Below are 15,745 nucleotides of genomic sequence, written 5' to 3' on the forward strand. Positions count from 1 at the left end.
CTATGCTGTACTCAAAATAAAAAATAGAGCAAAGGATGCTGTTGTATTTTATTTCCTAATTCACTCATTCATTCAACAAACATTTATCAAATACCTACTAATTATCAAATACTGTGCTGTCCTGGTTATCTTTAACTGTAGGCATGTTTGTGGGAGGTTGTCTTTTCTGTTAGTTGATGTGGGAGGGTTAGATGATTGTGGGTGGCGCCATTCCCTAGGCAGGTAAGCGAGCTGAGTATAAACCTGTAATGGAGCAGCAAACAACATCTGTGGTTTCTGCTTCGCCGTCCTGCCCTGATTTCCCTCAATGATAGCCTGAAGTCTACAAGCTGTAGCATTCCCATTCTTTGGTCAGAATGCTCCATCAGAGCAACAGAACGAAACTGGAGCATGTGCTGAGGGCTTTCACAACGTGCCTTATCTAGTATGCGCGGCAGGCTTATGTCTTCTTAATAACCCTGGCATTTTATGTAACAAACACAGATATTTTAAAGGAAAAATACGTGGTTTTTGTTTTTGTTTTTGTTTTTGTTTTGTTTTGTTTCTGTCTTTATAGTCTTGCCTTTCCCAGAATGCCATAGCATATAGAGCTTTCCAGTTGGCTTTTTTTACTCAGCACCATGCACGTGTGGCTTGTCTACAAATATTTTAACTTAATGGCTCTTTTCTTTTCTTTTCTTTTCTTTTCTTTTCTTTTCTTTTCTTTGACAAATAATATTCTGTTGCACAAATATTCAGTCTTCATTCTGGTTCCTCAGTGTAATGTTACTTACTGTGTCCATGTACCTTTGGGTACATGACCTTTTGTTTATTCAATTTAACAAACACACATTGGGTAAATGGAGTATGTTGGGCATCACACCAGGAAAGGAGATCACAAAGATAAAAGAAATGACCTCTGGCTTTGAGGAGCTTATGAGTTTTCAGAGCATTAAGGAACTATATCTATTTTTTCTGGTTTTAAAGTTATTTTCCCATAATACATGATCTTTGTCAAATAACATTCTGTCTCACAAATGTGAGGAACTATATCCATTTCTTTAGTTTTAAAGGTTATTTTCTCCAAATATTGGTCACCATAAAGCTTAGGGATTTCCCCTTTATTCCAAATTTGCTGAGAGTCTGTATTTTATTTTCTAGCATAAGTGGACATAGGAATTTGTGAAATAATTTCCCTGGATGTATTTATGATACTTTATTTTCTTCTTTAGACTATTAAGATGATGGATTACATAGATTTTTGAATGTTAAACTTCTCTTGAATGCCTGGAACAAATCCTACTTGGTCATGATGTACAATCAATGGTGTTGGATGTGATCTAATATTCTGCTGAGGATTTTATACTTCTGTTCCTGAGTGAAATTAGTCTTTCCCTATAATGCATGTGTCTGGTTTTGGTCCTGGGAAAATTCTGGCCTCTTGGAATGAGCCAGGAAGAAGTCATCACCACCTGCAGTTCCTGTCTCAGGCTGCACCATTTGTCTGCTAAATGTTTATTAGACTTTGTTAACTTTAGCATCAGGGCTAGCGTTTTCTGCTTTGGACAGTTATTGATTATTTATTTAAGCAGTTACCTAACACAGACTTCTCAAATGATCATTTCTTAAGTGAGTTTTGTGAAAATAGTCTTTTAAGAAGTTGGTTAATAGTACCTAAGTTCCAGAGTTTGTGGACATAGGAACTGTTCATCCTTTTAATTTGTATGAAATCAGTAGTGATGGTTTCTCATTTCTGATATCAGTGGTTTGTGGGTTTTTTTTTATTAGTCTCTTGATTATTCTATCAAGAAATTGAGAATATGACTAATTTAGAGGGACTTCATTTGTAAAACAGTGGCTGGATTAACAGCTATAGCTTGTCTGTTCACATTCATCCCTACATACTAAGGTAGGTCTGAAACTTCTAATTTATATGTTTGGTTTCCATCATTTCTTTTAGCCCTTTTTTTTGGGGGGGTGCATTTTTATTCTTTTCTACCAATATTTTGAGAAATTTAAGACTTAACCTCAGTCTTACATCCACTACAAAAATTATTAGAGGAGACCATTGTTTGGAACTATGACTTCTCATTGAGAACAGAACAAAATGCAAATGCAAAGGCTAATGGCATTACAACACTGAACCGAAAGGAAGGTGGCCTTCTGAGAAATCCTGGAGGAATGGAAGTTTCCAAAGGAACCACTTTCAATCAGCACAATAGCCCAGAGATGATTTAAAGCACACAGGAGAAATGGGCAGATGACAAAAAGACAGTATTCTACTTTATGCAAGGGTTTTGAGCATCCGCAGACAGTCTCTGAGCAGGATCCTGAACTGCTTCCCCAGGGATATTGAGTACCATCTGTACTTTCTGGTGTTTATCTCAATTCACAATTGTCTACTTATATATGTAAATGTTTAATCAATAATTTTTTATCGCTAGAGTGCAAATGTCATGCTTGTTGTTAAATACCAAGGGCAGATTCTTTATAAATATTTGTTGACTGAAACTGAATGAATAGCTATCCATTTAAAAGAAAAGCTTGCTTTATAATGGAGAAAAAATTTTGGCTATAGAGAGGTTGTAGTTCTTATTATAATACTATAAAAATATAGAATACATTTTTGTGCCATTCTCATTTCAACAATTTTCTTCATTTCTATGATTGAAGCAGTCATTCAAATATATGACACAAACTCTATTGGATACTTCATAAATTGGTCTATATTTTATTTGCCAGTTCCGTGACCTTGTGTCCTTCACATTGACATTTTAAGCACTATTAAGTCATTTTGCTAACAAGTCTTTTCTTGTATGAATGCATCTTAAGATTTTGCCTCCATTGTGACCACGGCTCCTTTGATACACTTAGTAAAATCTCATCAGTCTTCATTCTGGTTCCTCAGTGTAATGTTACTTACTGTGTCCATGTACCTTTGGGTACATGACCTTTTGTTTATTCAATTTAACAAACACACATTGGGTAAATGGAGTATGTTGGGCATCACACCAGGAAAGGAGATCACAAAGATAAAAGAAATGACCTCTGGCTTTGAGGAGCTTATGAGTTTTCAGAGCATTAACTAGGCTGTGCAAAAGTCGACTGTACTGTTTCAGGTCAAATAAATATTAGTGATGGGATAGCAGGTTGAGGCACATAAAACAGAGCACAATCCGAAGGCTTAGTTATGCAGAATTGATGTCACATTTTAGATATTCATCAGGCAAGAATTACACATATTGTGAACCCTTATTGTTTGGTGAGCTTATGTCATAGGATAAGAGTGAACTTTTTACTCTTTGGTAAACTTTTCCACTTGTTACTATCTCAATTAATTATGTAAAGGCCACCTGGAAAACATTTGTGTCAACTGGTGATAACATCAACCCAGTGGTTCAAAAGACCATATTGTGTGATGAATTTCAAAAGCACATTACAGCATCTTACCCCACGATTACCCCAAAGGATGACCTCATTGCCAATAAAGACTGAGCTGTGAGAAAGGAGTGTGTTTGAGTCTTTCCTTTGCACAAGCTCTTTCCATGGAAACCCCAGGACTGAATCATAGCAATGGAATTGTGGCATATGTTTTTGCATTGTTGATATAGCTGCATTTCAGTCATATTTGCATAGTTGGGCCAATCAAATACAGAGCCTGGCTTCACTATCTGGCCTTCATTATAGGACTGGTGACTATGGGTGTGGCAATGGAGCAGTTATAAGAAGAGCAGGCTATCCAGAAAGAGCAATTTTGAGAGTCACTAGAACAAAGTTCTCTTTTTTCAAAAACAGAAATATGTCCCTTTTAAAAGTCATAGCTTTGAAAAGCACCAAATTTGACTAAATAAAGTGATAAAAGCAACAAAATCTATAACAACACATATGTGTGTGTGTACGTATGTTTTTGCAGAATTGATACAGTGAAACATCCATTCTGTAGATTTTGTCTATGCCACCTAGCATCAACATTGTTTATAAAGCCACTTAGAGTACTGCAGACTAACAGTCATGGAAAGTAAATACACCTTATAGGAAAGCTATAATTAAAAGAACATAAAGAAACTTACTGGTTCTCCGGCAGGCCCCCTGTCTCCTGAGCTGCCAGGGATTCCTTGTAAGCCCTTGACAAACAAATGAGAAATTTGTAGAGAAAGACATAGCATCTGAAAATGTGTTAGCAGCTCACACACCTACCTTTGCTTGTGGGGTCTTTTCTATGCATTCCTTAATTTTTCCTTTTGTCATAAAATATACGTAAGATTTACCATGAGCACAGTTAAGAATATAATCCTTTAGCCTTAAGTAGATCCACAACCATCTCCAACATCCCTCTTCAGAACCTTCTCATCTTCCCAGTTGAAACCCTCCTAAGAATTCTTGTATTCCTCTAGTCACTTTCCCTGTTCCCTGTGGCTACTTCTGTATGAATTTGCCTGTCTAGGTAATTACCATAAGTGAGATCATATGATACCTGTTCTTTTGAATCTGGCTTATTTACTTATTTATTGTCTTCATGGTTCTTCCTTGTAGGGTGTGTCAAAACATCCTTTTTAAAGTTGGCTCATATTCTCATGAATGCATAAACCACATTTTGCTCATTCGCCTGTCAGGGGACACTTGGTTGCCCCAGCCTTTGGATATTGTGAACATGCTACTATGAACACGGGTGTGCAATATCTGAGTGGATTTCCATTACTTTGGGCATATACTAGAAATGGAAATGGTGGGCTATATGTTAGTTCTACATAAGAGGGAAAATCTGTTCTTTTTAAATTTTAAACATTTATTTATCTTTTTATCTATCTATCTATCTATCTATCTATCTATCTATCTATCTATCTATCTATCTATCTATTGTGGCTAAAGCTCCGTTTCAATCCTGAAAATTGTATGGTCTTCATTCACTTCTAAATTCATAGAAAGGATCAATACAAAGACCTTGCTCTGCCTGCTATGCTAACTGAAGCGTGTAATGAAAGTTCAGACCTTTAAATGGTGTGTGCTCCGTTTGCTCTGTAAAGCATATTTGGACACGGAGCCAACTTAGTAGTCCATTAATTCCATGGATTCTGCACAGAGGCTGTTTCACAAAGCAAGGACACGCTTTCCATGTTCTCAGTTTTTATTGAGGACTAAGAGGAAAAGCACAAATTGGCTTAAATAAAATTCTGCTTAAGGTTTTTCAGATGTTATTAATGATATATGGCTTTGTCTTTCCTCCATGACTTCAGTTCAGTAAAAATGGGAACAAATGAGCATGAAAATAACAAAGGCTGTTGTGGTTATTTACTGGGCATCCGTGGAAAGTATATACTAATAGCCGCAGTTCACATAACCACAGAAGATTCTTTCTTGTTTGCGCGCGCGTGCGTGCGCGCGCGTGTGCGTGTGCGTGTGTGTGTGTGTGTGTGTGTGTGTGTGTGTGTGTATAAAACATGAATGTGCGGGTGCCTGTGGAAGCCCTAGAGAACATTGGATCCCTGGAGCTGAAATTACAGGAGGTGGTGAGCCACCCTGTGCGGAGGCCTGTAATCAAACTCAGATTCTGTGGAAGAGCAGGATGTGCTCATAACCTTCGATTTGAGTCTCTTCAGTTCCTCCCACTCAGATATTCATTTTAAAATGTAGATAAACTGAGGCTCAAAAGGCTAAGTAATTTATACAAAGTTAAAACAAGTAGTAAGTGGCAGAACCAGTATTTGGTCAACAAAATGTCTAACTCGATACGAAATATATATTATCCATTCCATACAGGAGATAATAACAAAAATACATGAGGATCTTTCCCTGAAGGTCCCTTCTCTCTCAATGGCCTTTTCATGGTGCTGATGGCACATAGAGTTTTATATGCAATGAAAACTGCCTTCAGGATTAAAAGTGAAATAAAAATATCTCACAAATCAAAGGATAATTCAGCAGATATCCCTAGACTTAAATGATGTTTCATAGGCTATAGGGAAATGACAACATTTAGACATTCGTACATTCAAGAAGGAACGAAGCTAACTAGAAATGGCGAGTGAAAGCCTGTCTCCTCATACCAAGCTCTAAAGTACACAACTAATTTACATTAAAGCAAAGAAAGTTTCATTAATATTCAGACAAAAGCTTTGTTTACAATGAGGTTTCCTAACACACATGGATGAAATACACAAAACAACCACAGTATTAAGACAGCATGTTAATAAATTGTCCTATATGGCTGAAAATTTTTACATATATGTTCTGGAAAATAAATCCTTACTTCCTAGCTCTTTATGAGAAAACTTTGCTGATCCTGATGTAAACTAACTACTTAAGTTAATAATGAGTACAAATCAAAAGTCAATAGGTAAGTTAAGATATAATTTTCAAGACAGAAGGCATTGAACAAAATAAAAAAGAGAAAAGCACAAAATAGTAACCTAAGTCCAGTCATGGCTATTAGATTAAATAGAAATAGGCCAAACACTCTAATTAAAATACAGAGATTATCAGACTAAAAAGCATGATCCAAGTAGAACAAGTTCAAGTTAAACATCAAGACACAGATGCGTCTTGGTGAGGAAAACACTCCAGACTACTGCAAGCCTATGAAAGGTAGCAAGACTGAAGCTCACGTTAAATAATTCCATTTCTAAAACAGTACTACTAGAAGAGAAAAATCAAAATTGAATGAAATTATAATAGAATTTCAAACTACATAAAGAAAAATTATAAAGGATCATAGTGGGAAAATCAGAGTTCTATAAGAGCAGAGAGATCGTTCTTTTTCTTTTTTCCTTCTTTTTGTTTTTTGATACAGGGTTCCTCTCTGTAGCCTTGGCTGCACTGCACTCACTGTGTAGACCAGCCTGGCCTCACACTCACGGAGATCCACCTGCCTCTGCCTCTCTGAGTGCTAGGATTACAGGCTTGAGCCACAGCACCTGGCTGAAGAGAGAGATGTTTACAGATCTCTCTTTTCAATTGATAGGGTGCTTTCATCGAAAACTCGGTAATGTATGAAATGTTATATTTTTCATTATTTAGACAATCAAAACAGCCTCCCAGGCTCCATGACTCCACAAAGCTATTGGATCATGGTCTTTGACTTCTAGGTCAGATTACAGGTGGGTGGGAACAGTGTTGGTCCACAGACAAATACATCCTTCCTGATTATCAGGATTATTCAAGTGCTGTGTGCATTGGATTCACCGAATATTTGTTTCTATAGTTTGAGTTCTTGGGATTGGGGTAGATCAGTGATAGAGCATGTACTTAAGCCCTGAGTGAATCTCTACCAAAGAAGGAGGAAGAAGAGGAAGAGGTGGAAGAACGGCAGGAGGAGGAGGAGAGGAAGGAGGAGGAGAAATGGCAGAAGGAGGGAGGTAAGGAGAAGGAATAAGAGCAGGGGGAATTTTTAGGGGCATGCAAAAAGAGCTGCCTAAACTCTAGTATATGTCTGTGTTATAGAGTATTGTCTATTTTTGACAGTATCTAAAGGACTAGAGACTGTAAGAATCTTTGGGGCTTATTTTGCATTTCCAATGAAATGTTCCCTGCTTCCATAAAATTTTATTTAAGGAGGAATCAATGTAGGCAAAGAATTTCATAAACCACAACATTTATCACAAACTCATCATTTTCTGTTCAAGCTGTGGCATCTTTTAAGGTAGCTTTATCCTTCCAGGAGTCCATAGGACTTATGTGCTGTAAGACAGTTGCAAAATGATCCTAGTATATTTCATGGGATCCAGGAAACATCCCATTCGTCTAAGCAGAGACTGAAGATAGAACTCTAATGAAGGTCAACAATATACAGAATGGATAATTCTATTTCCATGAGCCCCACTTATTTAAAATTAAAGGAATGGAGTTGAGCTCAGCCTTGCCTGTAATACAGCAAAGTGGTCAAAATCTACAGGAGCACTGTTAACACTGACGCAGTAATAGCCCCCACGTGGTGAATATGAAGACACAGGGGTGTTCTTTGGTAATGCCTTCGGTTAATGACACAAGGCCAAGCACAGCTCTTTCTCAGGACAGTCATTTATTTTCTCTCTTTTAAGTCTCTGGTATTTCAGATTTGACCTCTGTCAAATACATTATGGGAAACAACAGCAGGGGGCAGCAGATTTCAAATAGGAGCAAGCCAACACTCATTGGTGACAACCACCACCAGCTGAAACATGTTTGTTCTGGCCCTTTCTGACGTCTCAGCATTAATCCATTTAAGTTATCAAATTATTTAAACTGAAGCCATAATATACATTTGTATGACAAATCAAAGTGTCATTAGCAATATGATTCCAAAGAAAAGCAATTAAAATACCTCTACACGTAAGCTGTGTGCTCACTTACATAATTACCATATATGTCTATGTTTGTATACGCATTTTTCAGGATTTCTCTACTCTTTCACAATGACAGCCAGAGAAATTATTGATGCTTAGGGGAAAAGCTGTACAATTCGGGTAAGATGTTAGATGGCAGGAAAATGTCCGGCATTACAAACTACTGAAAACTCTCACAGCAGTATAATGAGAAAGCAAGATGTGCATGGCTTTGCACTGCAAGGGACAGAACAGAACTCAGGTGAGAGGTCCCGGGAGCTTCTTCTTCTGTGCTCTCTATCACGTCCTATTACAGTTACATATCATGCCATTTCATTTTGGAAGGAGTTTTAGAGAAAAATAAGTTATGATGAGAATGAAGTAAAAGTGACAGTTATATAGGCTCAATTATTAATAACAATAACATATTAAAGTCAGAAACTTACTGGTTTTCCTTGAACGCCCCTCTCCCCAGGGCTTCCAGCCTTACCCTACATATAAGGGAAAACATGCTTAGGTCATATAGCCCCTTCTCAAAATGGCACAAGGAAGGATTTATAAAGCAGGCAGGTAGAAAATGTTCATGCTTAAGGAGACGTGTTTTATTACTCACAGTAAGACCTGGAAGCCCTCTTTTTCCTTGAGTTCCTTTTTCACCCTAACAAAACATCAATATTAGAAGGATTGGTCAGAATTTGAGTTATGGTCTTACATGGAACCACAGAGAAAACAAGGCATCAAGTCTAGAGCTCAATATTTAAAAGGACTGATGTGTATTAAAAACCACGTAGTAGAAGGAAACACATTATTTAGATAAACAGGACATAATGCCTCTGCCAAATTTAACTGCACTTGAAACAGAATCAGCAAGCACCTTGGGACCATGTCCACCTTGATCTCCTGGGAGGCCATCTGGTCCTCTGGGTCCCTACAGGTAGAAGGAAAAGATCCCATTGTTAATTTGAAGTGTTTCTTTTAGACACAAATAGTAATCAAGTCTACTTCTCAGAGAATTTATGCCACAGGGTAAGTTAGATGAGCACAAGAACAGCCCCAAGAGTTGCCGAGGTGTTTATAGCCTAAGTTGATGATTTGCTTAATTTGTATACATTTTTACTCAGCAGTCCTTTGGGATTTACTCTTAAAATGGCTCTAAGTGAACTTAGAAGTGCCTGGGTTGTTTGCCTAGGCAGTCTTCTTCAGTTTCCTTATTTTGGAATTGCCCCTTTTCTCTTTGCAGTTTTAGAAAACAGATCTTCAGGACCCTGCACTTCCTGTGTGCCCACTGAATAGCAGTTCCTGGAAGGTGGCAAGGGCTCAGAATGGGTACAGAAAGCCTAGTTGTGGGCAAATCTTCTCAATAATTAGCTTCAGAGAAGAGCTGGCTGCAAGTCTCATTTTCTAAGGCGTAAATACCTCGCAGGGTGATGTAGGGAACCCAGTCCTACTCCCTCTACATGGGCGCCTACTGCAGAAAAGAGAGAGCGCTGGGTGGGCACAACTGTGAGTTTCTTCATCATCGAACCTACGGAATACAAAGTTCAACCATACGAAGAGTAAATAATTCAAGGGAGAGATGGTCCTGCAAAGGACCAAGAGGAGGAGTCCACAGGGAGGCAGACCTGATACATTCATTCCAGGAACGGAGACACTATCTGGATGTGTGAGGTCAGCCTCCTGGGCTTATGGGTAGAAGCAGCCACAGGGACAGCATGAGGAAGAGTGAAGTTGCCGGAAGGATGAAGCTTAGCCTTCAAGCTATTGGTTGCATGTGGAGAAGTGATAAGAAAGCAAGGCTGGGCTTCACAGTGAAATGAGTCGGTGGTGGGGAAGCGGAAGGTTTCTGCACAGAGCACTATACACTCTCCTCTGCCAAGTGCTGAGTTGAAGGGGCCCCTGTGTTGGCTTCAGGACCTTCTTTTGTATCCCAGCTGAGGTCCAGAATTTTATTGTCAAAATCTGTTTGCTACAACAAGAATCCAGGCTGGATTCCCGGGTTAACTGTATTCCCAGGCTCACTCAAGGCTTTGGAGGGATCACTCACACCCCATGAGGATCTGCTGCTCCGGTCTTCCTGTGAAAGTGAAAGCTATGCCCATTTGTATCAAGTTTTACATTAAAACACTTTTATGCAATATGTGTCACAGTGATTGTTGTTGTTGTTGTTGTTAATCTGGTGCTAAACTTGGGGCCTCTAGAATAAGTAGGCAGTTCACCATTAAACTACTGCTGGCCTTTTAATTTTTGTTTTGTTTCTCTGTATTTACTATTTCATTTACCAAGAGAGATTTATTTCTGTGCTCACAGTGACAAAAATAACCACTTACAGTGTAAAAATGAACATCTAAGTCAGGGGGTCACATTAAGGTTATAAAGCAAAGGTTGCCGTGTGAGGTTTGACCTCACGTGCCAGGAGGCTGGTGCAGGTCTATGCTTCAGGCGAGAGTGAACTAATGAGCTGAAGGCAGAGCTTGGGGCATAACAGGTTTCCCTCTGGTGGCTGAGATATCCCACTGGCAGATGTACACTGCTGGGCTGACCCCTGAGACAAAATTAAGTTCAGAACGAGGCCTCAAAGGATCAGACAGGCAGTGTCGCAAGAGACACATAATTTGGCATAATATGAAAAAGGGAACAGCTTGAAAGTGTCTGTGGAATCTCCCGTTTTCTCAGTGAGAGCATGCAACATAAACAGAACACCCGGACCTTTCTTTCTATGCTGTTAGGAAAGTCAAGACCGGCCACACCGAGCTGGGGAGGGTTTCCGAAACCAGAGTGAGAGCTGAATACCTCAACTCCATTAAAGAAAAACACAGTTAACGTTTGAAATGTAGGGAAGTATATTAAAGGGGTAGCGAGATTCGTGAATGAGCAACTCATTCCAGAATGCATTAGGTGTCAGGCTACGGGGCTGCTATTTCATATAAATATTACAACTTAAAGAAGAAACTTGCAACCGACGAAAATGTTAACATAACTGCATGCTCAGTGTACTTAGGAAGATTTTATGAGAACCCTAAACCCATTTCTATGACCTCTGGGATAAATTACGATAGGCCAAGTGTCCGTGAATGAAAGAAATAGCTGTATTCACAGGACAGATGCGCTCAGTGTATTTATGTTCCCAAAGCCAGATCTGGATCTTGGTGTGACCCCTATTAAATTTTAACGCACACACATGCCTAGTTAATGATGCCGAGTGATCTCTTTCTGGCCCTTGCTTTACACAGCTGGAACCAACTGATTCACCAAACAAAATTAACACTATTGGGACTCTTGAGAAAAAGCTCTCTGCTATGAACTTCTTACAGAATGGAGGAAAAAAAAAAAACTTTATCACTTGTGATGCTTCAGTTATTGCCTAGCACCAAGCCTAAATACAAATACTGCTGAAGGCATTTTGCCTTCAAATGATATGCAGTTTCTCCAAGGGGCCAACGTGCAGAGTGTTTGCGACCACAAAGGTTCCACTTTTTCCAGAGAAAACCTTAAGATGGTGCGTATTTCTAGCCTCGTTATCCCTCTACCTCCATCTCAGTCTTAAGTAGCATGGTATCAGTACCAAGTTCTTCAGCTGCCGGCCTCTCTATCCACTGCTCTAAAGTGTGGAACTTAAAAGGACCTGTGATCAAAGACACAATTTGTGTCCAAGTGAGTATGAGTAGGTGAGATCTGCATCGTTTGCATCATTCTTCCTGTTGGGCAGCTGGACACAGAAGGAAATACTGGGCAGATTCAAAGGGTTCCTCTCATCACTTAGCCTCAGCATGTTTGTGAAGGTCCCTGGCTCAGGTTGTGCTGAGTCCTAGCAGCCTACAAGGCCAAGCCAGCACCATCTAGGACTAGAGTAGCAAATAGGTTAGCTTGTATCTTCTATGCACAAGAAATGATTTTGTGAATTACAGTTTTAGTATATTAAATAACTTCTCTCCACTTAGCTGTTCCCCAGCTAAAGAGAACAGCTAGAAAAAATTAAGATGTTTTACACATAAAGGACATTTATATAATAATTTAGTATATTTATGGCTCCCTTTTAATGTTTATCTTCTTACTCTTGGCAGCCATGTAAAAAGAATGAACATACAATTGTCCCATTGAAAGTCAGAAACATTTTCATGATACTAGTATGTTTTTAGCCATTGGCATTGTAGCCTGGTTCAAATTTAGTATTCTATGGTTTTTCTCAGTTTCTAGACCGTAACTCATAAATTTGGAAAGCCCATTGTGGTGTGAAACCTGAGGGGGAGTTGATGTAGAGTCTCTGGGTTACTAGCTAAGAGTTATATAAACTGTAAGAAATCAGGTTGGGTAGATATGTGGAGGATTGTCAGTAGGCAGAACTCCTGGGAGTGGCCTACCATTCACGGTATTTACGACCATTTGAAAACATTATAAACCCAGACCAAATCGGGGGAGAGACAAAACATTACGGTCACTCTGCGTGGGCTCAGAACTGTATATGTAACAGTACAGTTTCCCTTCAGGGTTCTGTCACCCAAAGTAATGACAGGTGTGCCAGAAGAATGGACTTCCTTTTTTTTTGCAGTGCCACCAGAGGTTGGACCCCGAGATCTTGAGCCAGACACTTTTCTCACTTACCTCAATAGGATGGATCAATAGTGTGTGTGTGTGTGTGTGTGTGTGTGTGTGTGTGTGTCTGTCCATTGCCTTGGAGGCCAGAAGAGGACCTTGGATCTCCTGGAGCTAGAGTTGCAGGCAGTTGTGAGCTGCTTGAGGCAGGTGCTGTCAAGGGTTGTGCTGACAACACAACTTTGGTTCTCATGACTGAGAAGCAAGTGCTCTTAACCAATGAGCCATCTCTCCATGCCAATTCAGATATACATACATATACACATATATATATGTGTGTAACAATTACTAGCTGCCTATAATATTCTCCTAGTGAAGAAAGACACGCTCTTCCAAGCTACACAGTTTCCTTTTGTAAAATTTACTGAGTGACATAGTTTAAAATTGCATGGAGCCATTTGGAGAACATCAGGAAATTGTATCTGGAAAATAATAAAAAAGGTTGAAGAAGTGATAGCTGAGGACAAAGTGACAGGTCAGGGAAGCAGGAAGCTACACGTGGTCGCAGTGAAGTTAGAACACTGCAGAACAAATGAACTTGCAAAAGGATTTATGAGAGCATTCAGGTGGTTCAGCATGTACCACGGTTAGGGACGTGGACTTGCCAGAGCGTCAGTGAGGCCTAAATCACTCACTGACAGAAGGTTCGGCTAAGTATTTTTTAAATTTATTTTTATTTTAAAATTTTTATTCACCTGCCGCGAGCTGTTTGAGCTCTCCCCACCCCCCTTTGACTCATGCTAGGCTGAATAAACACAGTTGACCTCACCAAGAACTGAGTTCTGGCAAGGTGTAAGCAACAAAGGATAGTTGGAGTACAAATCATGTCTCTCTTCAATTTACTCAAGCTAAAATGGATCAGCTATTGCTGATGTCTGTAGACAGTAAATCTAAACACTGGGAAGGAAGATAGGTTTTCATAAAGTTAATAATAAAAAGACAAATCTCTCTCCTCAGTCCTCACACAAGACATAAACTACAAGCTGTTCTCAGACTGGGAGTTCACAACACTCCTCAGTTTTACAGCTAGGAAACTGCAGTGCCTTTCATCTTCACTGTTCTTTAATTTTAAAGATGTTTGTTAGTTAGAGATCATGTCTTTAGAATTTAAAAAAAAACAAAAAACAAAACAAAACAAAACAAAACAAAAAACCTCTTCACTAGCTCTAAAGTTTAAGCCAAGTGAAGGGCAACGCATGAAATACAGCTCTTAAAGTCACATTTTCAGAGGAGGAAAAGTATTCCTCGGTATTCCATGTGGCCTCAAATAAACATTGGCTTTGGAGGAAGATTTAGTAAGGCTTCAATATGGCTGAGAATTTTTTTTTTTTTTTTTGTCTCTGCAGATCATATTCCTTAAGCCCTGCTTTTCTTGGTTATGGTATCTGTCATATAATGCCACATCTTCTTACAGTGGCTTTGAGTATTACATAAGATAGTACACAGGAAGTATATGGGACAGGCATGTAAGTGGCGGCTCTTTTTATATAAACATATAAAAATGTTTAAGAGACAATTTGGGAGGTAAATATTCTTTATACATAGTTCTGCATATAGTTATTAGACCATAATGATAAAAATACACTTGATCTGCAACTGGGAAACACTAATTCATCCCATGTATCTTTATTCTATTTCTTATCATTTGATTTTGCTATTATTTTTTGTAATATATAAATATGTTGTGAATAGAAATGTATTTATTTATTTAAAGATCTTCTCATTTATAATGCCCCTAAAGGATGGCAGGAGAGACTGAGAATTTTATAAGTACAAATTATTGGTTATATGCAATTCATCTAATAGAATAAAAACAGCAAAACCCCGACAAGATGTAAGCATGATTCTGGAAGGTGTCGTGCTGGATTTGTCAAGCACATCAATCAATATGAGGTTATTCTCTTGAGGTCAGCAAGCTTTTATGTTACTTACTCTTTGTCCTTTAGGGCCCGGACTCCCAGGTGCACCTCTTGCCCCAACAAGACCCTGCATGTTAGAAATTAAAAACTCAGATATAAATTCACAGCATTGTTACCAGAAGAGTAGCTATACTTTTCTTGCATGATGTGTATTTTAATGATGGGTTAAAAAAATAAATTTATTAATCTCCTTACAAATAAATTCTAATTAATCAACACTGTATGTTCATCCCCAATGTTCTGATTTCAAAATGTTTCATCCTTTGGACAAATGTTATTTCTGGGTGAAATGAACTGGAAGGGATTACTGTTCACTGGAAAAACAGTGTTCAGGAGAAAGGCACATGAGCAGTGAAGGAAGCAGAGATACACTAGTCTAATATGCTTGGTCCATCCAAGAGGCAAGGACTATTACTGTTACAATGTCTCTGCTAAAAGATACATATTATAACACCATCTATAAAATTTGTATATTTTATGAGCCTATGAAAATGCCATAAGTGATTATAAAGTAATGTATCAAAAGCAGTCAACAATGGAAATTAAGTTACTGTTTTAAAGTCAAGTTTAATGATACATTAATGATTAAAATCTCCTATAAATAGTTACTAGAATATAGCACAAAGTTATGGCTACAAATATAAATAAACTCATAGAAGTCAGTTCTTGACAATATGATCATTTAGCTAAACAACAAGAGCAAGTTCCTTACTAGGGCATGGGATCTTCACAGCTTTGGGTTCTTGACCAGGTTTATAACACCAGACATGAAATCTGTCCTGACAGCAGTCCTCAAATGCATCCAGAAGGCAGGTGGTTCCCCTGTAACCACTGCTGTTGCATCAGTGGGTACAGTTTGCATGTAGGTTGGCAATGTAGCATGCAGAGCCTAGCCCTGGATAGGAGCTTTGATTCCTTTCTCCATCAGCAACCCACATAGCACTTTCCAATTCTATGAAA

The 15,745-nt window shown here is 38.7% G+C and overlaps 1 protein-coding gene across 1 annotated transcript in view; it reads right to left on the reverse strand.

Moving 5' to 3' along the window:
* The window catches only part of Col24a1 (collagen type XXIV alpha 1 chain), a 247,837-nt gene that overhangs the window by 90,372 nt on the left and 141,720 nt on the right, over nucleotides 1–15,745 (reverse strand). The window contains exons 28-32 of the mRNA XM_055614315.1: nucleotides 14,799–14,852; nucleotides 9,151–9,204; nucleotides 8,890–8,934; nucleotides 8,723–8,767; nucleotides 4,050–4,103 (exon numbers count right to left, since the gene is read on the reverse strand). Of these exons, the coding sequence (XP_055470290.1) occupies nucleotides 4,050–4,103; nucleotides 8,723–8,767; nucleotides 8,890–8,934; nucleotides 9,151–9,204; nucleotides 14,799–14,852 (252 nt within the window). The remainder of the gene's footprint in view (nucleotides 1–4,049; nucleotides 4,104–8,722; nucleotides 8,768–8,889; nucleotides 8,935–9,150; nucleotides 9,205–14,798; nucleotides 14,853–15,745) is intronic.

This window comes from Psammomys obesus, unplaced genomic scaffold (assembly GCF_907164565.1).
Source record: "Psammomys obesus unplaced genomic scaffold, mPsaObe1.curated_primary_1811, whole genome shotgun sequence".
NCBI classification, from domain to species: Eukaryota; Metazoa; Chordata; class Mammalia; order Rodentia; family Muridae; genus Psammomys; species Psammomys obesus.